Source organism: Thamnophis elegans, chromosome 2 (genome assembly GCF_009769535.1).
Source record: "Thamnophis elegans isolate rThaEle1 chromosome 2, rThaEle1.pri, whole genome shotgun sequence".
In the NCBI taxonomy this organism is placed as follows: domain Eukaryota; kingdom Metazoa; phylum Chordata; class Lepidosauria; order Squamata; family Colubridae; genus Thamnophis; species Thamnophis elegans.
In genome coordinates, this window is record NC_045542.1 from 1,872,987 (window position 1) to 1,899,405 (window position 26,419).

The 26,419-nt window shown below is 42.9% G+C and overlaps 1 protein-coding gene across 1 annotated transcript; it reads left to right on the forward strand.

Moving 5' to 3' along the window:
* Window positions 1–4,370: 4,370 nt before the first annotated feature.
* Window positions 4,371–25,126, forward strand: LYL1 (LYL1 basic helix-loop-helix family member). Its single transcript, XM_032210067.1, is given in 11 exon segments — window positions 4,371–4,599; window positions 4,682–4,896; window positions 19,681–19,797; window positions 19,800–19,865; window positions 19,868–20,026; window positions 20,029–20,102; window positions 20,350–20,351; window positions 23,813–23,904; window positions 24,364–24,416; window positions 24,419–24,614; window positions 24,617–25,126. Coding segments are annotated over 10 exon segments (879 nt in total). The 5' UTR covers window positions 4,371–4,599; window positions 4,682–4,868; the 3' UTR covers window positions 24,709–25,126.
* Window positions 25,127–26,419: the final 1,293 nt, after the last annotated feature.

Here is a 26,419-nt window from a genome sequence, read left to right on the forward strand (position 1 = left end):
CCTTCCATCCTTCTGAGGGGGTGAAATGAGGACCAGACTGTGGGGCGATATGCTGACTCTGACTCTATAAACCGCTTAGAGAGGGCTGAAAGCCCTATGAAGCGGTATATAAGTCTAACTGCTATTGCTATTGCTAATCTCACCGGCTCAAGGTTGACTCAGCCTTCCATCCTTCGAGGTGGGTGAAATGAGGACCCAGACTGTGGGGGGTGATATGCTGACTCTGTAAACCGCTTAGAGAGGGCTGAAAACCCCATGAAGCGGTATATAAGTCTAACTGCTATGCTATTGCTAATCTCACCGGCTCAGGTTGACTCAGCCTCCATCCTTCCGAGGTGGGTAAAATGAGGACCCGGATTGTTGTTGGGGCAATATGCTGACTCTGTAAACGCTTAGAGAGGCCTGAAAGCCCTAGGAAGCGGTATACAAGTCTAACTGCTATTGCTATATTGCTATTGATATTAAGAGAAATGGAAAGTTATGTAATTCCATACCGGGATCCTGATCTGATTATCTTACTTTTATAGCTTCAAAAACTCCCACAAGCCTTTGGAGTCAGGGTAAAATCAAACACTCTTAACCTGGCGCAGTCGTGCTGTGTACAAACCGCAAATGTTGTGCCGTCAGTAACTCTTGATTCCTGAAGTATGGCTAGCATTGCATTGCATTGCACTCATCCCAGGTGAGTCTTAGTTAGAATAACATTCCATCAAGCTATTTGTGCTAAGGCTGGTTCTGTGACAGGACGCAGGGTTAATTGCTAAACAAACTCTCCCCTTGCTTCTACTTTTGTGTATTCCCTAAATTTAGTTGAATATATTTTCATATTTGAAATCCAGCAATTCAGCCCATGCAATTATATTTTGTCCATCGCATTATTTGGATCTTTAAATACGATTGTGTTTTCTCCACGTGTTAGTTGAAACTAGTTCTGTTAAAGAAGAAGAAAAATGAGAGGAATTGGGAGGTGGGGGAATAACTTATTTTTTTAAAGGAAAAAAATTCATAGTTGTATTCCATGTTGATTGCATACATGGTGGTATATTGTTTTACTTAGAACTGGAAAACAATTGGAAGAAATTGTTACAGCAGCATGGACGGCTGCTGAAGGCTACTCTGCCTGCAGTGGTGGGTTTCAATTTTTTTGAGAACCTCTTCTGTAGGTGTGGCCAGCTTGTGGGAGTGGCTTGTTGGCCATTGACCCGGGTGGGAGTGGCTTGCCAGCCATGTGACTGAGTGGGAGTGGCTTGGCAGTCATGTGACTGGGTGGGCGTGGCCAACTTGTAAAATGTGGTGAAACTCACTTAACAACGCTCTTGCTTAGCAACCAAAACGTTGGCTCAGAAACTCTGGCATTTGAAGCATGCAAGTCTTAAAGCTGTCAAGTTACAAGACCTTTCCCCCCCTAACCCTTTAGAAAAAAAAAAACCCCAGGGGTGTTCAAACTTGACAGCTTTAAGACTGTGGACTTCAACTCCCAGAATCCCTCCTCCAGTCATGTTGGCTCAGGAACTCTGGCATTGGAAGCACGCAAGTCTTAAAGCTGTCAAGTTACAAGACCCTCGCGCCCCTAACCCTTTAGAAAAAAAACCCCAGGGGTGTTCAAACTTGACAGCTTTAAGACTTGTGGACTTCAACTCCCAGAATCCCTCCTCCAGTCATGTTGGCTCAGGAACTCTGGCATTGGAAGCACGCAAGTCTTAAAGCTGTCAAGTTACAAGACCCTCGCGCCCCTAACCCTTTAGAAAAAAAACCCCAGGGGTGTTCAAACTTGACAGCTTTAAGACTTGTGGACTTCAACTCCCAGAATCCCTCTCCAGTCATGTTGGCTCAGGAACTCTGTCATTGAAGCATGCAAGTCTTAAAGCTGTCAAGTTACAAGATCCTTGCACCCCTAACCCTTTAGAAAAAAAAACCCAGGGGTGTCGAACTTGACAGCTGTAAGATTTGTAGACTTCAACTCCCAGAATTCCTCCTTCGCTCTTCATCTTGATGATGTGCGGACGGGCAGGGGGAGGGAGCTGGAACCGGTTCTAAACGGCACTGTAGATTTGTGGAACCTCTTCTAGATAAGAGCTTAGAACTGGCAGGAACCCAGCCCTGCCTGCCTGCAATGAGTAGTGGAACAGAAGGCAACTATAAAAGTCCATCTTATTGTCTTATTGATACATTATCCAAAAAGCGAACTTTTCAGAGGATAAATTTTACTTCTGTTAAAGATAATAAAAAAAAACCCAAAGTGGGTTACTCCTAATACCATGTTGCCTGCAGATAGTTTGAGCATGCACCCATTGCTAAAGGGTGAACCCTCTCCATGCACACAGACACACAAACAAATACATACAGTCCTCTTGACATTATTGGCATCCAGGAGTTCCAGGAAATGTTTTCAAATAATTTGTTACGGCAAAATCACTCCATGGAAGCTTGCAATAGCAATAGCAATAGCAGTTAGACTTATATACCGCTTCATAGGGCTTTCAGACCTCTCTAAGCGGTTTACAGAGTCAGCATATTGCCCCCACAGTCTGGGTCCTCATTTTATCCACCTCGGAAGGATGGAAGGCTGAGTCAACCTTGAGCCGGTGAGATTAGAACCGCCGAACTGCAGATAACAGTCAGCTGAAGTAGCCTGCAGTGCTGCATTTAACCACTGCGCCACCTCGGCTCTAAAGGATAGCTCGTCATAATAGGTTGTCATAAGCAGATCGGGCAGTGCAAATTTCATAGTTGCTTCTGAAAACTAGCCTTGACTATTAAGCCAAAAGGTGAATCCATCTATGTATGAGATCTGCTTTCCTTTTGGTGGATTTTTTTCTGTTTAAAACCTGGGGTCATCCCTAACCTACAACCTTGCTCACGGACTTTAGATTTTTATTAATAGTTTGATAATATTTTCATGGATTGTTGTTAGGGCACCTCTGTTCAGGAATTTCACATATTCCAGTGAAGACAGGGGATTTTTTTTTCCATTTATTTATCAAATTTCAGAAATGCCCATACCTTAAGCAATTTCGGATGGCTTATAATTAAAACCCCCATCCATATAAATAACACAGCTGAACAGAAGAACAAAATATAAAAAAATACCAGAACCACGATGAAACAAAACAATTTTAAAACAAGTGGAAGAGAGCTCTACAGTCACTCGGCTTGGGAGAACAATCAGGTTTTCAATGTTTCTTAAACAACATAGTAGAGCAGTGTTTCTCAACCTTGGCGACTTTAAGTCCTGTGGACTTCAACTCCCAGAATCCCCCAGCCAGCTCTCGCTGGCTGGTGGATTCTGGGAGTTGAAGTCCACAGGACTTAAAGTCGCCAAGGTTGAGAAACACTGTAGTAGAGGCTGTTTTCTTAATCTTCATTGAGATTGGCAACGTAGATTGGCTGAATCATGTTCACTTCCCCCCAATAGTGTTAAGATATACAAATAATGCTTCCATGGAATTGTGGCTCAGCCGAAAGACGATATTTCACCCCACCATTCACAGCGTGGCAGTCACGTTACGATGCTCCAATGCGAACAGGACTCTTGACCAGCTGCATTGTATTACGGTCTGTCTTGCCTTGTGTCACTCACAAGGGATCCATTCCAAACGGAAGAGCTTTCTACGAAGGTATTAATTTTCCTAAGAATGTGCAGTTCTGCCAGTTTCCTTCAGGCAGGCTATAAATGACATGGCTAAAAGAGAATGACATCAAAATGGCCTCAGGTTAGATGAGTGGCTATTAGGCTAATAAATTCACGTTGGCCCATGTAAACATACTTTCTTTACAGGAAGTTCTGAGGTCTTTAATTGGCCATTGATCTTGCTGCCAATGGCTCATGGGCTGATATCCACATTAAGTAAGGCTGAAGGAAGTGTTGGCTTTCAACCAAGTTCGTGGGATGCCCAGCTGGAGAACAGATAGGCACAGTGTCTGGAAGGAGCCCCAAGCCAGCAGGCTGGAGGGACAAAACCTGATTTCTTCTCTGCATTTTGGCTACCCTCACACCCAAGACATACTTCTGGTTGCCTGTGAAAGCTCTCTAAGGATTACTAAGCTACCTCCCCTCCTGTGTGTGCTGCGTAGAACTTCAGTGCTCACTGGCCCGTGTGATTGTAGCACGCAGACGCTGGGCTTCCTCCTGTTTGCCTTCCAAGTCTTCCTCTGGCTCAGGCTGGGTCCGACTTGGGAGTTTCCTTATCAGTCCCGTGCAGGCAGCTCCTGTGCTGCTTATCTACAAGCTGCAGAACATCCCCTGTCCAAAGAGGGCAGGAAATCTCTCTCATGCAGGGGCGGGGAGGGGAGCAGGAGGGGGTGGGGAGGGGGTGGGGGCTTGGTCCAGGCTCCGGCTTCAAAGCAGCTCCTTCCAGCGGCCAAAGGGAGCCTGTCAAAAAAAGAGAAGTGGCCACGGGGGGGGGGGGGGGATTCAGAGGGAACAAGGTGGCAGGAAAAGCTGGAGCCTAATTGATTTGACGTCCCCAACACCACCGCCAGTGACACTAATAATTTTTGCAAGCTCTGGCTGAGGGCCAGTGGCGAAGGGAGGAAACAGCCGCGAATCATGGCCCCCAAGCATGGCAGCCAGCAGCAGCCATGTGGCTGACGAGGAGGGTAAATTCTTGGATAATGCCAGTGGGTTGCATCCTTTCCAGACTCTAGAACCGGACCTCATCACCTTGTCTTTCATCATCAGGTGGACTCTCACAGCATCTTCTCTACATGTCCCTCCACTTGGCCATCCAGGCCTTCTTACAGCCAGCAGTCAGGTGACCCCTCCTTCCCTTTGAAGATCCCTGGCACTCACCTGGAATTCTTCGATCTTCCTCCTTGCAGCAGCAGAGACTTGGAGATGTCCATCTTTGACCTTTGGAAACTGGAAGATGATTTTGATCCTGCACAGTTGGACAGGTGAGGATCGGGGCATTTGGGGAGAAAGCACGTTTCTAGGCAAGGAAGAGCATTTCAAGGATTTGACTTTAGAAAAGATTGTGGACCGATGTCTTTCCATTCATTAGTTCCACATAGAGCTATTTCCCTTTCTCGCAATTTACTATGGACCTAGGACTAAATCTCTTTCACATACATTGCTGTGCATGTTTTCCTTGTATGTGGTGTCTTTATTTTTCTTTAGTAGTAAATAGTCTCTGTATTTTTATAACCGTTCTTTTATTATATCAAGCAATCTGTAAAAAGGAAGTTTAAAGCATCTTCTGAAATAATGACTTTTGTTAAAACTTTTTTTTACTTCTTTTGATTTCTGTTTTCCTAAATTAGTTTGCCTTTTTCTAACTCTCTCTCCGTTTCTTTAAATGCCAAGTTTAAGAAAAGCAGCAGCTTCTGTAAGCTTTAGAACATATAACTACAGGATTTCAGATTACTCTTCTATAATCACAAGCCAAATAGATTTTGCATTAAAACTAAAAATTCTAAAAGTTAAAATAACATCCTGCTGGCAATTATAGCTGTTACACGAGTCTTCATTTCTCTTTGTGTATTTACAATTAAATAATTTCCAGATATCAATAGATTTACACTTACCAGTTATACTTTTTATTGAATTTCAAACCTCCTGAGTTCTTTTAGTTTTTCTTAGAATGCATCATTGTTATCATTTAACCTACAGTGATATATCTAATTAGTCTGACAATTGCATTCCTTATCATGTCATATCAGCTTCATGGTTTCCTTCCAGAGTGCAGTCTGAAATAAAACTGAGTGATTTGCTTGGTTTAATGTATTTCGTAAGATTAAATCCAAAGCTTTTTGAAGTATTCTTTTATCTGTTATTATGACTTTCTCTACGCTAAGGTACCCTAGACTTCTGTTATTATAATATAGAAAATAAGGACCCATATGACTATTTATGTAAGGAGCATGTTTGAATTTCAGAATAATACACTAATTAATGTACTTTTAAGGATATCGTTGGCATATATACTCTAGATTATAGAGCTGACCTCAATATTTTGGGAAGCTAGAAATATTAAATAGGGAAAGTGATTTTTCCCGCTTGTTTTAAGGAGGGGCCTTTATAACCATTACACACTTCCTCTGTGACAAACTTCCGTGTAGGAAAAGGAATAAAGGCTGCCTGTATATTGTCACATGTGGCAATGCACACACATATTTGCTTTGGCACAAGCACATTTGCTGAAACCTGAGGATCTTTGTATACGTTCCTCGCATAGACAAATGAGAAATTTAAGTGCGTGAAATTGTCATAAGAGAGAAACAACGCATGTGAGGAATGTATTCACTGGGCCTTTCTTCCAGGAGAAATTGTAATGCCATTATGTCACAAAATATCATTGAGTCTTATGCTAATAAATATTATTATAGATAATAACAGCCATTTCGTTCCCCTTTTCACATTAGGGGATGTTTTAAGGGGCAAAATGGATGTGGCACTTTGTAAAATCTTAAGGTTTCTATGTACTCCTTGACATTCCTACATACAAACACACAAACCCAGCAATGGCCTTCACTTTCCTCATTTTTGGAGAATGCCACTGCCTCTGATATGCCAGGCAAAACTTGGGATGGGTTTGCATTATGCATAGTTTAATCCGTGCTTTGAAGAAAAAAAAAAAAAATAAAAATAAAAATAAGCAGCTGTACTCACAATAGCAAAAATTAATAATCCACTTAATTAAAAGTATTTTGATTTTAGTCAGTACCCCTGGAAGTAAGAGAACAAATTTAATTTAATTAGCTCAAATTATTTGTGGATTTTAGTGAAATGTCCATAGTTATTTAGCACTCATGTTTTATGCACCCCATTTTTTTCTCTTTGTGTAATAGGTGCCCTTAGTGAAGAGCCGCATACACAAAACTTGTGAATTTCTAATAAGCTTTTCACTTCAGAAATTTGATAACTTGGGTATTTCAGTGGCAGAACTGGCTTTTGAAAAAGCATTTCCTGCTTTTTAATCGTATGCATACCAAATATACACATTCAAAGGGAGCCCCTTTTCCATTTTAATTTAGGGTAAGAATGGCTTTGAGAGAGTCTTGGATTCTGCTAGTTGGGAGGCCAAACCCTCCTAATGAAATTTGCAAAACCATTTCCTTAATTTTTAAAATACTTTTTATTGCCTGATACAGGAACAAAAGATGAGGCAATGGCCTGGCGTGTGCTTCGTTATTATTTTATCTCATTTCATTTCAGTTACTTGCTTTGCAAAAGGTCATCCCATCTATCTCAGCGATGAATCAGAGGCGTGGGAAAGGGGAGGTCGCCTAAACACCATTTCATTTGTACCGAGTAGATGGTTTCTAGAAGAATTTGTCCTTCTATTTGTTGCTTCACAATCTATTCAAACAGTCCCACTGACAGTGAAATCCATCCTTCATGTATGTGTTTTCATATGCACTAGGCTTGACAGAATTTTGACTGAAATCTAAGTGGTCGCAAAAAAGGGTAAAACCTTTAAAGTAAAAATTCATCAGGTAAAAAACGTAAGCATTGTCTGAACAAACTATATTTTCCAGAACTAAGCATGTCTCACCACTGAAAGGTTCACAGCAGCCTTACCTAATCTGCTACAACTCAGATGTACTGGACTATATCTCCTGATTTCAGAAGCGAGTATGATGCATGATGGGCTTTGTGGTTCTGGAAAATTGGGAAAGGTGAGGCTAGTATGAGGATGGCGCTGTGTTTATAGCCAAGGCAAGTGCAGATATGAACTCCTAGCAAGCGTCCCCATTCTCTCCATCATTAGACACTCATACATTAGAGCCGAGGTGGTGCAGTGGTTAGGTGCAGTACTCAGGCCACTTCAGCTGACTGTATCTGCAGTTCAGGTTCTAATCTCACCGGCTCAGGTTGACTCAGCCTTCCATCCTTCCAGGTGGGTGAAATGAGGACCCGATGGGGGGGCATATGCTGACTCTGTAAACCGCTTAGAGAGGGCTGAAAGCCCTATGAAGCGGTATATAAGTCTAACTGCTATTGCTATAACTGCTATACTTACCACAGGACATAATTATATAATAGTGCTGACCCATTTTGTTCTTCCCTGCTCAACTGGCACTGTGTGATGACAGGATGACTGTCTTGGTCATTTTTAAGTCTCCAAACTGTCCAAAATAAGACTGGGATGTCGCCACATTCTATTCCTCCACTCACATCACCTCCTCTGCTACCACTACCCTGTTCCCTGAAAATAAGACCTCCCCAAAATATTGCAACATAGCAGCAGCCATGAAATGACCACACTTGCTGCCTTCTGCACCTCAAAATAATAAGACCTCTGCAAAAACAAGGCCAAGTGCTTATTTTGGGGTCAAAAGAAACTAATAACACAGTAAAAAAGCTCTAGAGTCCTGATAAGAACAGGTGCCCCAAATTCTCTGCTTGTCACTTTTCAGTTATGTGTGGCAATAAAGGGGAATGAGTGAAAATTAAAGCAACAATATACTCAAAAAGGACTTCTTTGTCTAGGATAAGGAAATGACAAGGTAACTTACTGGTCAGCTGTTGGACAACATTATGGCTATTCCTTCCCCATGAACCTCACAAATGAACATGTAAACCATTACTGGCTGTGCATTTTTTTCAATCCTGCTTTTCATCTCTGGGGACTGCTGGGAGGGAGAATGGCTGATGGGGAAGGTGTTTTCTGTAGCACTTCTGGAATGAGTGTAACTACTTCGCTTGCCTTGAAGATCAAATTCCAAATATTCTTCATGCAGTAACCAATAGAGCAGAAATATAAAGCTTAAGTTTGTTCATTGCAAATAGGTGTTGGTTTGCTTCAAGTTATAATGGTGTTGGTCATATCATCTCAAAAATCATCTCATAGAGTAGAAAAAAAAAACCTAGGGCAGAAAGCCATCTTAATAAAACAAGGCTAAAACATTTGGAGCTTTTGGTTCAAGAAAAAAAAATCACACAAAGAAGGGAGGGAGGGAGGGAGGGAAGGGAAGGGAGGAGTTGGGTTAAGTCATGTCTGTGTAAGCTTGTCATCACGTTTTCCTTCAATGTTTTTCAAGTGTTGTCCATGCAAAGCTTTGGTCTTCCATCCATTTAATCTGTCATCCAGCTGTTTTTCCTTATATTCTGCCTTTGTTTTGTTTTTTATAATGCTCTCTGTTTTCACAGCCTACAGAATTTTTTTCTGTACTTTGGTTCACATAATCATTCAAACGTCGTTTTTCTTCTTCTACAGTTTGATGCATTTGCAATAGCCCCCTGCCCCCTATTTTTCTTGGCAGGTACAACTTGTCGATGTCACTTTGTGGATGTAAAGTGTGGTACATATTCAAAAGTTTGTGTTTTCCAGTCCAGGTTTTCCAGTTCAGCCAGAGTCCAGTTGATGATTCCAGCTGAGTAGCGTATCACTGGAACTGCCGATGTATTAATGGCTTTAATTATGTTTCCAGCATTCAGCTTTGATTTTAATATTTTGCGGACCCTCCTGATGTATTCCTTTTGCGTTGACTCTTTGACTTTTCCATTCAAGATGTTATCTGCTTCCAATATGCCTAAGTACTTGTTTTTTTTAAATAATTTTTATGGAATGTTCTAATCTTTAAAAACAGTAAAAGAAAACACAACAAGAAAGAACAAACACAAAACATACATAACAATACAGTAATTTTACAGTCTTCTGTATCGGCTTTCCTGCTTAATTTTATAATTCTCCATTCTGAATTGTCTTCCTATTGCTTTAACCTTGTCCTATAATATAACCACATTAGTATTAACACTTATAATAATATTAATTATTTGTGCAACCATATATTTATATTCTCTATTTTCTGTTTTGGCTTCTGATTTCTAGCCACTTATACATTTTATTCCATACTTTATAGAAGTCCAATTCTTCTCTTTCTTTTAGTTCTATTGTCATTTTGTCCATTTCTGAGCATTCGAGTATTTTTCTGATTATAGTTTCATCTACGTGTGTATTGATTTTTCCCCAGTTTTGTGCGAAAGCAATCCTGGCTGCAGTGAGTGTGTGTATGATTATGTATTGAGATTGTTTATCCATTTTTTGATCTAGTAGTCCTAATAAGAATGCTTTTGCTTTGAGTTCTAGTTTTCGCTCAGTAATTTCTTCCAACCATTTCCGAATTTTGCACCAATACTTCCTTGTGATGGGGCACGTCCACCACATATGGTAGAATGTTCGAGGCTTGTGCCTGCATCTCCAACATTTGGGGGATAAATTTGGGTACATTTTGGCCATTCTCGCTGGGGGAAAATACCATCTATAAACATTTTATTAAAGTTTCTTTTGTAAGCTACTGCCATCGTAAATTTATAATTTCTTTCCCATAGTTTATCTAACTCTATATTATGGCCAAAACTTCTTCCCCAGCTAATCATTGTCTCCTTTACCGTCTCTTCCTCCATTTTATATCTTAAGAGAAAATTATATAATCTAGTAATCATTTTTCCTCCCGTTCCTAATAATATTTTATCTAATTCCATTTGTTTCTCGCGTATTCTGTATTGTTCCCGATTTTTTTAATCTTGTTTTAATTTGTAAATAGGGCCACCATTCCATATTTATTCCTTGTGTTTTCAGATCTTGTACTGATTTTAGTCTCTTTTTCATCTAAGAGTTCTGCATAGCTTACCATTTTGCTGAGATCCATAGTATTTGGCTATGTCATTGCCTCCATCGTTGATAACCAGATTGGGATTTTCACGTAATGTTTTTTTTTTTCACAGACCTTAAACAGGGCTCCTTACTATGTGTCTCTGGAAGTAGGAATGATTTATTCTTTCCCTCCCAGAGGAAGCCATGCCAGCCTAGTTGGAGATCGTGGCCTTCTAGCATAAGTATTCTTTTATTTTTTAGTTGAATCCAGTCCTTCAGCCATGTTAGGGCTGCCGCCTGATAGTAATGCTCCCAATCTGGGAGGCCAAAGCCCCTTTGTTTCTACTATCTTGTAGAAATTTGTATTTAATACACAGTTTTTTCCCTGACCAGATAAATTTGGATACCATTTATTTAGTTGTGCGGAAAAAAAATTCTCTAATTTAATCGGTATTGTTTGGAAAAGATAAAGTAGTTTGGGTAGTACATTCATTTTAATTGTTGAGATTCTGCCAATCGTGATATCGGTAGTTTAGTCCAATTATCCAAATCTTTTTGTATCTGTTGTAGCAATTTATTGTAGTTATCTTCTTTATTGTAATACATTTTGCCGATAGCCATATTCCCAAATATTTAATTTTCTTGGCACTCGAAATTCCCAGTTTCACCTCCAGTTCTTCATTTGTCTTTTGGTTAAATTCTTAGTTAATATTTTAGTTTTCTCTTTATTTATTTTAAGCCCTGCCACTTTATGCCTAGGTACTTGTAACCATCATCCTTTGCTAATGTTTTCACTATGTTTCCATTTCCAATTATTGTTTTTGTTGTTATTTTTACTTGATTCATTAAACATGAAACTTTGTCAACTGAACATTCAAAAGCGCATCACAGTCAACCATTGACTGGTGCTAATGGTTGATACGGGTTGCTGCCAGCGTCCTAGGTATCAACCAAGTGCCTTCTTAAGATGTACGATGTTCCAAGTAGCGCAGTTTTTTGCAGTTCCACTGGTGTTGTTGCAGGAAGCTGCAATTTATTGATGTGTTTTGTAAAATTCTTGGACATGGTACCAAGTGCCCCGATGACAATGGGTATCACTGTTACATGTTTCATCCATAGCCATGTTGTTGTTGTTGTCGTTGTCATTGTCATCATTGTTGTTGTTAATAATAATAATTGCACAGTCAGCCATTTTTGTCCACCTATCAAGTCCTTACCAAGGACCTGGAATAGGCAAATCTGAATGTTTGATGGCGCTACAGATATCGTTGCAGGATGGGAGCAGTTCCAAGTAAAGCCGCCTTCTGCAATTGACTGATGGCAAATTTGTCAATGCCTATGGTGTTCAAGTGGTGCTCCAGTTGTTTTGGGACTGCAACCAAGGTGCCTATTACTGTTGGTACCACCCTTGCTTGCCTTTACCATAGTCGTCTATTTCTATTTGTAGGTCTTTGTATTTTGTTATCTTCTCCAGTTCTTCTCTTCTATTCTGCTGTCTCCGGAACTGTCACATCCACTATCCAGACTTTTTTGTCTTGTCGACAACGGGGTGCTTTGTGGCAGGTGCCTGTCTGTCTGGATTCTGAAGTCCCAGAGCAATTTAACTTCTTCATTTTCTATGACTTTCTCTATTTTATGCTCTCACCGTTCTTGCGTACAGACAAATGATATTTCTTGCAGATCTTCCAATGCACCGTTGTTGCTACTTTGTCCATGCTGCTGCTTGCAGTCAGTCTGTGCATCTTCTTGCAGAGCTTACCAGATGGTCCACTGTTTCTTCAGCTTCTTTGCATAGGCAGCACTTACTGTCTGTTGCTGTCTTCTCAATTCTGGCTTAGTATACATTTGTCCTTAAGGTTTGGTCTTGCAGCCAAATTAATTCCTCAGTCTCTTTCTTTAACTTTCCTGCTCTTAGCCGTTGCCAGGTCTTGTTATTATCTACTTTCCCTTCTACTTTTTTTCATGTGTAAATGTGTATTTATTTTCCATTTCATTTTCGTACAGTCACATATATACTGTGCATAACTGGGGCCATACAACATTAAACATAACACAGCCATTCCTCTTATCAGCGTACCCCCCAAATAGAAACCCAATGGTACCTCTTCGACCCTCCATACACCCTTTCTTTCGCCCCCCTTTAATTTTCCATCTTCCCTCCATCATTCCCCTCTACCCTACCCTTCCCCCTCTACCATCCTCTCTCCCGATACACCCCTCCCTTCCTCTCACCCTCCCTCCAGCCCTCTCTCCTGCCCTCGCTACCCCTCTTTCTTCTGTCCCTCTACTCCTCCCTTCGGTGTATTTCTACAATCTATTAATATATTCAGCTTGTCCTATTTTTACAGTGGAATTAAAGAGCAACAGTATACAAGTGCAGTCACATTATACCTCCCTGCTACTTTTTTTAATGTACTGGCCATGTAGTGCTTTGTTCTCCCGTGCCTCCATTCTGTTCTTCATTTGGTCTTTCTTGAAGGCCAGTTTGGTCTCTACAGTAGTCAACAAGCCTTCCTTGCATACTAACTTCAGTGCATTTTCTTCATTGTCTTTTAGATATTCTTCCAAAGCTCTTTCTTCTTCTTCAACTATCTGATGTACTTGCAACATTCCACACCGACCTATTTGCCTTGGTAGGTAGAATCTGTCAATGTCTCTGCGAGGATGAAGGGCATGATTCATCGTCATTATTTTCTGGTCCTATCCATTGCTTTTAATTCTGTTTGAGTCCAGTTCACCATTCCAGCTGTGTATCTAATGACTGGTATTGCCCAGATGTTGATTGCCTTGATGGTATTTCCCCCATTGAGTTTGACTATTATATACTTATTCATTAAACATGAAACTCAGTCAACTGAACTTTTAAAAATGTATCACAAATATCATTGACTGGCACTGTTAGTTGATAGGGGCTGTCGGCAGTATCTATCGTCCAAGTATCTACTTAAAATGTATGTTGTTCTGAGTAGCACAGTTTTTTGCAGTTCTGCTGGTGTCATTGCAGGAAGCTGTAATTTCTTGATGTATTTTGTAAAATTCTTGGACATGGTGCCAAGTGCCCCGATAACAATGTGTATCACTCTTACATGTTTTATCCATAATCACTAGTTTCAATGGCCAGGTCGCAATATTTCATGATTTTTTCAGCGACATCAATAATTGTATGCTTCAGTTTTCGACAATTGTGATATCTGGCATGTTGTGTTCCAAATGATGGCTGTCTGTATTCGAAAGTCCCACAAGATCTTCACCATCTTATTTTCAACAGGTTTTTCCACTTTATGTTCCCATGACTTTTTCAGATACATGTTAGTCATATTTTTTACGTAATGACCAGTGGATTAATTTAGCAACTCGGTCATGTCTAGCTTTGTAATAAGTTTATGCGATTTTGCTGCATTCACATAATAAATGTTAAACAGTTTCAATTTTGTTGTTGCAAAGTCGGCAGTTTGGGTTGTCAGTGGATTTTTGTAGCTTCACTTTCATGGCATTAGTCTGTAGTGCTTGTTCTTGAAGCAGCCAGTATTAAACCTTCCATTTCTTTCTTGATGCCATGTCCATCTTAAGCCATGCCCATGTCAAGTTGTCATCACATTTTCCTTCAATGTTTTTCAAGTGCTGTCCATGCAAAGCTTTGGTTTTCCATCTATTTAATCTATCATCCAGCTGTTTTTCCTTATATTCTGCCTTTGTTTCTGTTGTATACTGTTACAACAGTATACTGTTCTCCGTTTTCACAGCCTGTAGCAATTTTTCTGTACTTTGGTTAACGTAATCATTCAAACTTCATTTTCTTCTTCTACAATTTGGGTTTGCAATAGCCTCTTGCTCCCTATTTTTCATGGCAGGTACAACCTATCGATGTCACTTCATGGATGTAAAGCGTGATACATATTCAAAAGTTTGGACATTTTCCAGTCCAGGTTTTCCAGTTCAGCCAAAGTCTAGTTGATGATTCCAGCTGAGTAGAGTATCACTGGAACTGCCCATGTATTAATGGCTTTAATTATGTTTCCAGCATTCAGCTTTGATTTTAATATTTTGCAGACCCCCCTGATGTATTTCTTTTGGGTTGATCTTTGACTTTTCCATTCAAGATGTTATCAGCCTCCAATATGCCTAGGTCTTTGTAACCATCATCCTTTGCAAATGCTTTCACTATGCTTCCATTTCCAGTTCTATTCTATTTTTTCCCATTTTTCCTCGCTGCATGGACGTTTTTCAAGTCCAAAGTTCATTTTGATGTCACTGCTGAACAGTTGAACTATGTTGAGTATTGATTTAAGTTCAGTGGGGCTTTTTGCATATATTTTTAAGTCATCCATGTATAGTAGATGGTTTATCTTGCCATGTTGGCTTGAGATTTGGTATCCCAGTTTTGTATTTCATAGGATTATTGTCAGTGGAATTAATGCGATGTTGAACAGTAGTGGTGAAAGTGAATCCCCTTGGAAGATTCCTCGTCTGATGTTGACTTCACCAACGTCCTCCCCATTTGCTGTTAGAACTGTTTTCCATTTTTGCATATTTGCTTTCAGAAATGTACAGATATTTTTGCTGATTCCAAAGTTTTCCAGACAGGTGTTAATCCAGCTGTGGGGTGATAAGTCAAATGCCTTCTTGTAATCAATCCCCCCATATTTAAATTTGTTTTAAATAGCCTCGGAGAAGAGCTGGGTCTTCAGACTCCTTTGAAACAGTAAAATTGGAAACCCAGCATAGGCATTCTGACTGGGAAACAAGAAAACAGAATGCTACATTTGACAGATTTATCTAGTGACAGATCTCTAAATCTCTTCGTTCTGTTTTCTCTTTTCAGTGGCAAAGGAACTCAGGTAGAAACAAAACATCTGTCAACTTTCCTTGATCAGTTGACTCTAGGATAACAAATTTAGGTGCTTAATCTGAACTACCTGAACATCCCAGCCTGAAATGTCCGTTGTACGCAATATATCATTTCTCCAGTGGCTATTTTTTCTTGGCATTCTTCTTAAGACGAGCAATTGCTGGAGAAGCATTATTTTGATTGTGATCTTGCGATGTCACAGCTTGCCAGTCCTGAGGAGGCAGAGAAATGCCTCCTTCTCCCCTCCCACAAACACAGAGCAGAAGTTGTGAAGAAACCCACAATATGAGTGTGGCTGATTCTCTCTGCCTCTGGGTACAACCGCACAACCGCTGGTTTTTGCTGCTGCTGCTATCTGCCTCGCCATCTCTTCTCCTTGCAGGCAGGGAAGTCACCACAGATCGAGCTTCCATAATCACCTTCAGTAAAAGCCATTCTTCACACGGTTGAAAAATCACAGCCAGGCTGAACGAAATCCCAGCCTTGCCAAAGTCTGGATCACAGTGCTTGCCCCAGTCACATAGTCATGTGGGGATAAGCTTTTTTGGGGGATTAGAATCTACTTTGGCATGCGCTGTGATGAAGAAACAGCTATGCATCTTCGAGCAGATAGAGGAGAAAAAGTTCAGAGGGGATCTATTTCTTGTTTTCTTGCCTGTCCGTGGTATTCTCAAAATCCTTCTCCAGTAATGAACTTGAGTTTGTTTGAGTAGTTTATATATGCCGCCCTTTTCCCGGGGGGACTCAGGGCGGCTTACAATTCGGAAGGAAGGGAGAACAAACAGATTAACACATAAGACAGTACATCATTAAAAGCACAACATTCATACAATTCGGGTGGGTTGCGGTCTTTAACCCCAGGCCTGAGGGACAGCCAGGTTTTAAGAGCTATGCGGAAGGTCTGGAGGGTGGTGAGGGTACGAATCTCCACGGGGAGATCGTTCCATAGGGTCGGAGCTACCACCGAGAAGGCCCTCCTCCGCGTAGTTGCCAGTCGGCATTGACCGGCAGATGGAACTCGGAGGAGACCTAATCTATGGATCTAATTGGTCACGTGGAGATAATTGGCAGTAGGCGGTCTCTCAAGTACCCAGATCCACTACCATGAAGGGCTTTGTAGGTGACAAGTAGCACCTTGAAGCGTACCCGGAGATCGACAGGTAGCCAGTGCAGCTCGCGGAGGATAGGTGTTATGTGTGGTGAAACGAGGTGCACCCACGATCGCTCGCGCGGCCGCATTCTGGACTAGCTGAAGTCGCTGAATACTCTTCAAGGGCAGCCCCATGTAGAGCACATTGCAGTACTCCAGCCTAGAGGTCACAACTTCAGAAACATTGACACTCTTTCTATCTTGTTTCTTCAGAGTCACAGAGCAGATCTGGAATTCGTGCAATTTGAGAAACTTGTATATGGAGACCACAAGAAATTACCTTCACTTCCTAAGCTTAGTGGGCCTTAACCTTTTGGGCACCAGGGACCGGTTCTATGGAGAAAGGTTTTTCTGCAGACCAGAAGGGGCCTGGTTTCACATGCTGCCTAATTTCCAATTTCCAATTTTAATAGATTTGTATGCCACCCAATCCCGAAGGACTCTGGGCAGCTTACATAAAAACAATTTAAAAGTATTTTTTAAATTAAAATACAAGGCAGAAACGAGTTAAAAGAAGGACAGAACATGCACTCAATCTTAATTGGGCTGAAGATCAGTCTAGATCAACAGCCCCAGGCCTGCCGGAACAGCCAGGTCTTAACAGACTTACGGAAGGCCGAGAGAGTGGGGGGGGGTCCGGATCTCAGGGGGTAGATCGTTCCAGAGGGCCGGGGCAGCTACGAGAAGGCTATCCCCAAGGAGCCGCCAGACGACACTGTGTAGTCGACGGTACTCGGAGAAGGCCCGCCATGTGCGATCTTATTGGGCGCTGGGAGGTATGTTGCAGGAGGCGGTCATGGAGATATCCAGGTCCTAAGCCATGTAGGGCTCTAAAAGTGATAACCAGCACCTTGAAGCGCGTTCGGAGACCAATAGGGAGCCAGTGCAGCTCGCGGAGGATAGGTATAACATGGGTGTACCTAGGTACACCCAATATCGCTCGCGCGGTTGCATTCTGGACCAATTGTAGTCTCCGAACACTCTTCAGGGGCAACCCCATGTAGAGCGTGTTACAGTAGTCGAGTCTTGAGGTGCCTACGTCCCTCTGATGGGGCTTCGCCTGTTTGTGCAGCCCAGTTGCTGGCCTGCTGCAGACCGGTGCCAGTCCACAGACCGGGGATTGGGGACCCCTGCCCTAAGCCATGCATGCCTACTTGGAATTAAGGTCGTCATATCATGGGTGATTTGATACCCTAATTGTAGTTCCTCCATGATAAAAATTAATTGTATGCATTTCAAACCGAACACAGAATATCCTCTCACAATAACATCCCATCCCCTGGACCATTTGCAAAAATCTGTTGCAAAGGGTTGGAGATGTTGTCATGATGAAGAAAGACGCAGGCAGGCAGGAAGAAGCTTAATGGGAAGGCACTCTCTACAGCTTGTGAGAGCTCCCTTTTTATTGTCATAGAACAGTTTACGTGGCAGAAAGTAATTCATTGATCAAAGTACCCTTGCACTGATTGGATTAGCTAGACAAAATCCAAACTATGGTTAAGGTTATCCATGTGAGAAGGTTAATAGACAGCCCATGATTCCTGTTGCAAGCTGATGTGATGCGTGATAGAGCCAAGGTGGCGCAGTGGTTAGAGTGCAGCACTGCAGGCTACTTCAGCTGACTGCAGTTCTGCAGTTCGGCTGTTCAAATCTCACCGGCTCAGGGTTGACTCAGCCTTCCATCCTTCCGAGGTGGGTAAAATGAGGACCCGGATTGTTGTTGGGGGCGATATGCTGACTCTGTAAACCGCTGAGAGAGGGCTGAAAGCCCTAGGAAGCGGTATATAAGTCTAACTGCTATTGCTATTGCTATTGCTATTGCTATTGCTATTGCTACTGCTACTGCTACTGCTACTGCTACTGCTATTGCTATTGCTATATAAGTCTAACTGCTATTGCTATTGCTATTGCTACGTGCCAAATCTCATTAAGGAAGGCTCAGGTTAATGATCATTGTGATGAGTTGCATTCCTCAGGCTTCATACTTATTAAGGAAGGATCTTTGTGCTGACAGTTGTATTTCTCAACGTGGTTTGCCAGCTATTGAGAAAAGCAATTATCCTTCACATGGACCGAGGAAGGCATGATACATGTCAGACCAATGCAGAAAAGGTGGTTGTGAATACATAGGGCAGTGGTTCCCAAAGTTGGCAACTTTAAGACTGTGGACTTCAACTCTCAGAATTCTCCAGCCAGCTCTGCTGGCTGGAGAATTCTGGGAGTTGAAGTCCACAAGTCTTAAAGTTGCCATGTTTGGGAACCACTGACATAGGGTAAAGCAATCCGCTTCTTCTCTCCTAATACTCATGGAAGTCAAAATTATCCACTAAAGCTGAACAACAGAGTATTAGGGACACACAAAAGGCACTAGTCTGTTTCTCAGCACACAGTTAAACCATGGATTTTGTAACCACAAGACACAGTGATAGCTGTCAACTGGCTTTAAAAAGAGACTAGGCAGCTCCTTTGAAGTCCAGGAACATGCCCCCCTTTTCCCCATTTGCTGCAAAAAAATGTCAATCAACATATTTTGTTGTCTTTTCACCATCTTTACTCATCACGAGAAAGAGAATCCAAACAAGGAAGGTGCTAGGTCTCATCCAATTCGATTGTCGTCTTCTTACCTTTTTTTCCAGCTTAACATAAAAGATGGAATATTGCAGTGATGTTTTACAGGTAGTCCTTGACTTATGACCACAATTGAGCACAAAGTTTATGTTGTTAAGCAATAGTTGTTAAGTGAGTTTTGTCCCAATTTAACACCTTTCTTGCCACGGTTGTTATGTGAATCACAGTTGTTAAATTATAGTATGGTTGTTAAGTGAATCTGGATTCCCCATTGACTTTGCTTGTCAGAAGATCACAAAAAGTCATCCCATGACCCTGGGACACTGCAACCGTCATAAATATGAACCAGAATCCATGGCCAAGAATCCAAATTTTGACTACGCGACCATGGGGCTGTTGCAACAGTCGTGTGAAAAATGGCCATAAGTCACTTTTTCGGTGCTCTTGTAACTTCAAACAGTCACTAAATGGATGATTATAAATCAAGAACTACCTGCATTTTTTTTTAACTTCTGGAATGCCAAATTCAGCACAGCTGGTACAATCTCACTTTGCTTCTATTCTTCCTACAGAGAGAAGCCAAGCAGATATGATGGAGAAGCTGAAGAATTCCCAGTCGCCTGTTAAACCTCAGCAGCCAAGCGTTCCACCTGCTGTTACCCCAACGTCTCTTCCTTCCCCAGATGGCGGGGGAATGACGTAGAGGCCACTGAACCCCCCACCAGCCCCACGTCTTTCTCACCTCACACAAAGGGAGCTCTCCTGCTGAGGCTCCCCATGCAGCACTGCCCCCCAATGTCCCTGTCATCAGCCTGGGCTACAGCAAGTCCCCCACTCCTGTTGAGGTCCCCACAACCCAACTCACGGCCCTACACCCCATTCCTAATTTCTTGCAGTTCTCAGGTCTGCCTGGACCCCCACATCATCCCTGCCTTTGACTGGAGTAAGGAGTCCACTTTTAGCCCCACAATACCAGCTCATCCCTTTCTCAAAAGTAAGTCCAGGAACCAGATTGGGGAGACGGGGAGACGGGGAGGGAAATGAGGAAAGGAAGAAATCCTGGTTATGTAAGCAAATTGCCAGTGCCAACTCTGGGAACAATGGCATCTAGATCAGTGTTTCTCAACCTTGGTGACTTTACGTCCTGTGGACTTCAACTCCCAGATCCCCCTGTAACTGTAGGCAGTTACAAATCCATCTAATGGTGATGCTATCTATCCCATGTTTTCTAGTTTACCAAGAAGTAGCTTGTACTGAGCCAAGGTGGCGCAGTGGTTAGGGTGCAGTACTGCAGGCCACTTTAGCTGACTGTTATCTGCAGTTCAGCGGTTCTAATCTCACTGGCTCAAGGTTGACTCAGCCTTCCATCCTTCCGAGGTGGGTAAAATGAGGACCCGGATTGTTGTTGGGGGCAATATGCTGACTCTGTAAACTGCTTAGAGAGGGCTGAAAGCCCTATGAAGCGGTATATAAGTCTAACTGCTATTGCTATTGCTATTGCTACTTGTTGAATGCCTTGCTGAAGTCTAAATATATTGTCCTCACTATTTCACTGGGAATAAATGTACATAAATGACTTAGATGAGGTAATAGAAGGGGGACTCACCAAATTTGCAGATGATACTAAGCTGGCATAAATAGCCAACATCCTAGAAAACAAGCTCAGGATCCAAAAAGATTTTGATAGACTTCAAACAACATGATTTCTAATGACTAAAAAAGCAAGATTTTAATTTAGACAGGGAAAAACCAAAGATACAGGTACAGATTAGGTGAAACCAGGCTCAAAAACAGTGAGAGCAACCTTGGAGTCCTAGTTGACGATCACTTAAATATGAGCCAGCACTCATATTTTTTTTTTTAAAAAGCTAATACAATCCTTGGTTGTATAAACAGAGGCATAGAATCAAAATCTCGTGAAGTATTAGTACTGATTTATAAAGCCACCTCTAGTAAAACCACACCTGGAATACCGCTTCCGGTTTTGCTCATCGCATTACCAAAAAACGTGTTGAGGAGGGGATGAAGGAAGGAGAGAGGGAAGGAGAGGAGGAAGGAAGGAAGAGAGAAGAAAGAGAAGAAAGGGGGTAGGAAGGAGGGAGGGAAGGAGGGAAGGAAGCAAGGAGGGAAGGAAGGAGGGAAGGAAGGAGAGAGGAGAGAAGAAAGGAGGGAAGGAAGGGGAGGAAGGAGAGAAGGAGAGAAGGAGAGAAGAAAGGAGGGAAGGAAGGAGGGAATGTAGGAGAGAAGGAAGGGGGGAAGGAAGGAGGAAAGGAAGGGGGGAAGGAAGGAGAGAGGAGAAAAGAAAGGAGGGAAGGAAGGAAGGAAGGAGGGAAGGAAGGAGAGAAGGAGGGAAGGGGAAGGAGGGAGGGAAGGAAGGGGAGTAGGAGAGAAGAAACGAGGGAAGGAAAGAGGGAGGGAGGGAAGAAGAAGTAGGACCGTTGTAAGATAAGATGGATCTATGGGATGTTAAAAAAGCAATCTTCAAGTATATTGTCAACTGTAGGGAAAAATTGTTATAAATACATATATTAATAATAAATAAAAAAGAGACTTGGAAAAAGTGCAAAGAAGAGCAACTGAGATGATTAAAGACTAAAACATATGAAGAATGGTTGCAGGATTTTGGTTTGGCTGGTCTAGAGCAGTGTTTCTCAACCTTGGCGACTTTAAGTCCTGGGGACTTCAACTCCCAGAATTCCCCAGCCAGCACAGCTGGCTGGGGGATTCTGGGAGTTGAAGTCCACAGGACTTAAAGTCGCCAAGGTTGAGAAACACTGCTCTAGGGGATAGAAGGACTAGGTGGGACATGATAGCAGTATTTGAGGGGCTGCCACAAAGACAAAGGAGTCACCTTATTGTCAAAGCAATAAGGACAAGAAACAATGGATGTAATTACTTCTAATTACTTGATCCTGGCAGTCCTTAGTTTGTTTGTTTATAGCTTGGGACTTGCCAAAACATGGACTCTCTTTACTACTCTCTGTGATGAATGAGTAACCTAGCAATTTAGGGAACCACAGGGAAGATGGAACTCTGATTGTTTCATTGAGTTTTGTGGCCAGGACTTTGGGGGGGAAGCTGAGCTTATGAACTGCGCCAAGCTACACAAAATTATACGTCTGTAGAAACGGCCTACAAAGGTTCAGCTTTATTGATTATATGCTGAGAGAACCAGTGTGAATGTGAGCAACCTGGAGGCCACTAATAACATTTCTACGTGATAGTGTGGTTCCAACCAGTTCCATCCTGTTTGAAAGCTCTTGAATAGGGATTGTTGGATTGATGGGCTGGTCTTTGCCAGTGGTCCTTGGGAACATGATAGGTCCTTGACCCTTCTGAATGGCAGAAGAGCCAAGTTGTTAGTGTGTCTCAGGTTCAGCTTAATCCAGTAATTTCTTTTAATGTTGAGATTTCATTTTCTTCCTGTGGTTTATCAACAGCCCAACAATGGGTGTATTCTCTTGCTTGGTCAGCTTAAGTTGTCTTTCTTGAACATGCTTTGCCTTGCCCCAATCTCTGATATAAGCTCAGTTGTTATGGATGTTTTCTACCCTATAATGCAGAGGTGGGTTCCTACCAGTTCGCACCTATTCGGTAGAACCAGTTCGTCAAATCTACCGAACCGGTTAGAAGAGGTTCCACCAGTGGACCCGGAAAGCAGGCCACACCTACAGAAGAGGTTCCAAAAAAATTTGAAACCCACCACTGGCAAGGATCTTGTAACTCGACAGCTTTAAGACTTGCGTGCTTCAAATGCCAGAGTTCCTGAGCCAACGTGACTTGAGGAGGAATTCTGGGAGTTGAAGTCCACAAGTCTTAAAGCTATCAGGTTTGAAGACCCCTAGTTTTTTTTCCTAAAGGGTTAGGGGTGCAAGGATCTTGTAACTTGACAGCTTTAAGACTTGCATGCTTCAATGCCAGAGTTTCTGAATAGCTCCTTGGACCGACCTAAGTACTAATTCATAACTTCATATCCGGTCACATGGGCGGCAAGCCACTCCCATCTGGTCAGAGAGTAGGTTCCAACAATTTTTGAAACCCACCACTGCTATAAGGTGGCGCAGTGGTTAGTGTGCAGCACTGCAGACCACTTCAGGACTGTTATCTGCAGTTCGGCTGTTCAAATCTCACCAGCTCAAGGTTGACTCAGCCTTCCATCCTTCCGAGGGGGTGAAATGAGGACCCGACTGTGGGGGCGATATGCTGACTCTGTAAACCGCTTAGAGAGGGCTGAAAGCCTATGAAGCGGTATATAAGTCTAACTGCTATTGCTATTGCTATTGCTAATGGGATGACAATCTTTTTCAGAATTAAAATTGGAGGCACACTTTGCCAAATACCTCCAAATATTATTTATTTAGGGGGATTATGATGACATTGGGATTACTATGACGCATCCAAAAACAAATGTGACTGAGCCACTCACAATATGTGAAGGAATGGAGCTGAAATAATTGTTAACTGGGCAGGTTAATCCCAGGTCTGGGTTTTTGTTTCTCATATACTACAAATGCTATAAAGCTGGACTTGCAGAGAGGGATGCAACAGACCCTACACAGAACAATGTTGATCCTGGACCTGCTGCCAAGAAAATGATAATATTTGTAGTCTATTTTTGTAGGGAAGATTTGTAAGTAAAGTTATAGAAACCTGTCTTCATGCTTTGAGATGGGGGTTCTGATCACTGTTCTTTATTCTCTCTAGCCTCTACCTAGGCAGCTCTGGGACATTTGGTGTCTTTCCCAATAACCGCCTCAAGCGGAGACCAAGTCATTATGAGCAAGACATTACTGAAGGTGAGTAGCCATGGGGAAAAATCAAGCGTATTCCTCTCCCAGGACAGAGCAGAGGGAACTAGCAGAGTAACATGTGACAGATACGGAAACAACTTGCACAAAGTGACCGCCAATATGGGGGGAAGGAGTTCCACCACAGAGCCAAGGTGGCGCAGTGGTTAGAGTGCAGCACTGCAGGCTACTTCAGCTCACTGCAGTTCAGCAGTTCAGCTGTTCAAATCTCACCGGTTCAAGGTTGACTCAGCCTTCCATCCTTCCGAGGTGGGTAAAATGAGGACCCGGATTGTTGGGGGCAATATGCTGACTCTGTAAACCGCTTAGAGAGGGCTGAAAGCCCTATGAAGCGGTATATAAGTCTAACTGCTATTGCTATTGCTATTGCTATTCCCAATTCATGTTCAGCATGATCCCTTTTGCAAAGGCCTGTTACGTTTGAGACTTTTCCATGTATTTTCCCAGGTCTTCAACCCCAGAAAGTGGCACGTCGGGTCTTCACTAATAGCCGGGAACGGTGTGGCGTCAACAGAATGTCAATGGCGCCTTCGCTGAGCTTCGGAAACTCATTCCCACCCATCCACCTGACAAGAAATTGAGTAAGAATGAGATTCTTCGCTTGGCCATGAAATATATCAATTTCCTGGTCAAGCTACTGAGCGACCAGGCCAGACTGACTGGAGGGGAGACTGCTGAAACAGACAGCCCCTGCAATGGCACCCCAGGACTCCATCACCATCAGCATCCATAAAACTGGAACAGTTGACCGTCGAGTCAATGACTGTATTGGAAGCCGGAGAACCACGGTGATGTCTAGCAGTCACAGACCACCATCACTACCCCATTCTGTGCATCTACAATGCTGCACCCGTGGATCAAGCCAGCATCAGTGGAAACTCCTTGGCCTGCACATCCCTTCCTTGAGTCCATCACCCATGGAATGAGCTGCCATAATAGGGTTATATTGACTTTGGAAGACTTCAGGAGTCCAAAAACAGAGGGAGAAGGTACTGGACTCCCTTTGACTGAGACATCCATGAATGCCCAATGGAAGCCTCAGAACATGGGGCCGGGAGAGACGAGGAATGAGATTTATGTACAATTCCCTGGTTTAGGGCAGCAGGGAACCGCTGTATGATATCTGGTTTGAATAAGGGCCGAGGTGGCGCAGTGGTTAAATGCAGCACTGCAGGCTACTTCAGCTGACTGCAGTTCTGCAGTTCGGCTGTTCAAATCTCACCGGCTCAGGGTTGACTCAGCCTTCCATCCTTCCGAGGTGGGTAAAATGAGGACCCGGATTGTTGGGGGCATGCTGACTCTGTAAACCGCTTAGAGAGGCTGAAAGCCCTATGAAGTGGTATATAAGTCTAACTGCTATTGCTATTGCTAATAAGATGCCCTCTAGCTCTTGTTGGTTGTAAGAGGAATACCTTGATGTCAGGCAGCGCCATGGCTGGGAAGGGTGCTCTGGAGTTTCATTTTCACTGTTGCTGATTGATGCTTCTGACTTTTAGCCTTAACGCTGCTCCTGCTGACAAATCTAAGCCTTATTGTTGTCAGGGCCCCGCATAAATATCTGAGCCTGTACAAAAGAACAAAAGGATATAAAAAGAAGTTGGCGAGGTTAAGAAGCTGAGCTCCCAGGTCCAGCCTATTTTCCCATCAAAATGGGACGCTGGCTCGGCTATATTGGTGGCTTCTTTCTAGATGGGGAAAGAGCTGCTGAAGGACTTTTGAGCATTCTTGTCAATGGCTCGGAAAGCAAAGCTACGTTACCGTACAGACTGCCCAGTGCATCTGCCGTGCTCTGCCTAATTGGGTGTTCGGTAGTATCTCGGTCAGGCAATGGTTTTGTGTGAGGAGCTTTTCTTGACATGCTGATTTTCCTGCAGGCACAATGTTTTTCTTGGGAGTTTTTTGTGCAGAAAACCTTCACCGTCAGTCCCGAAAATCAGGAGCCACCACCTCTGGGCCTTAAACAACGGGTATCTTGTGACCCAGGTGTGCTGTTGGGGAGTTACCCCAGATGCGAGAAGTTAAGAGGGAGTGGGTGGTGGTGGTGGCGGCGCAGTGGCTGCTGTGTCATTCCCAAGGAGCCGGTTGGGGGGGTGGGGTTTGCTGGGAGCCCACAGTCTCAGAAACCTTCTCCCTTCCTGGAAACCCTTCCTGCAAAGAGAAGGGCGGTTAATGCTGAGTCAAGATCTCGAACTTCTCCACAAACCCTGGGCCCCTTGCCAAAACCACAGCAATGATTCTGGAGGGAGGGAGGGAGGCCTGGGCTGCCTGTTATTGGAAGAAGTAGTTTGCTGAAAGGTCTTTGGGATCAAGGAAAAAGAAAGATGGAAGCATCTACACACACACACACACACACACACACACACAAACACACTCACTCACTCACTCACTCACACTCAGTTTCCAGATTTGCTTGCAAAGGAAATTGTTTTCTGCTATATTGCTTTTATTGGGAGGAGGATTTGCAAGATGGGATTCTTACACTCACCAGTGCTGTTGTCCAGAT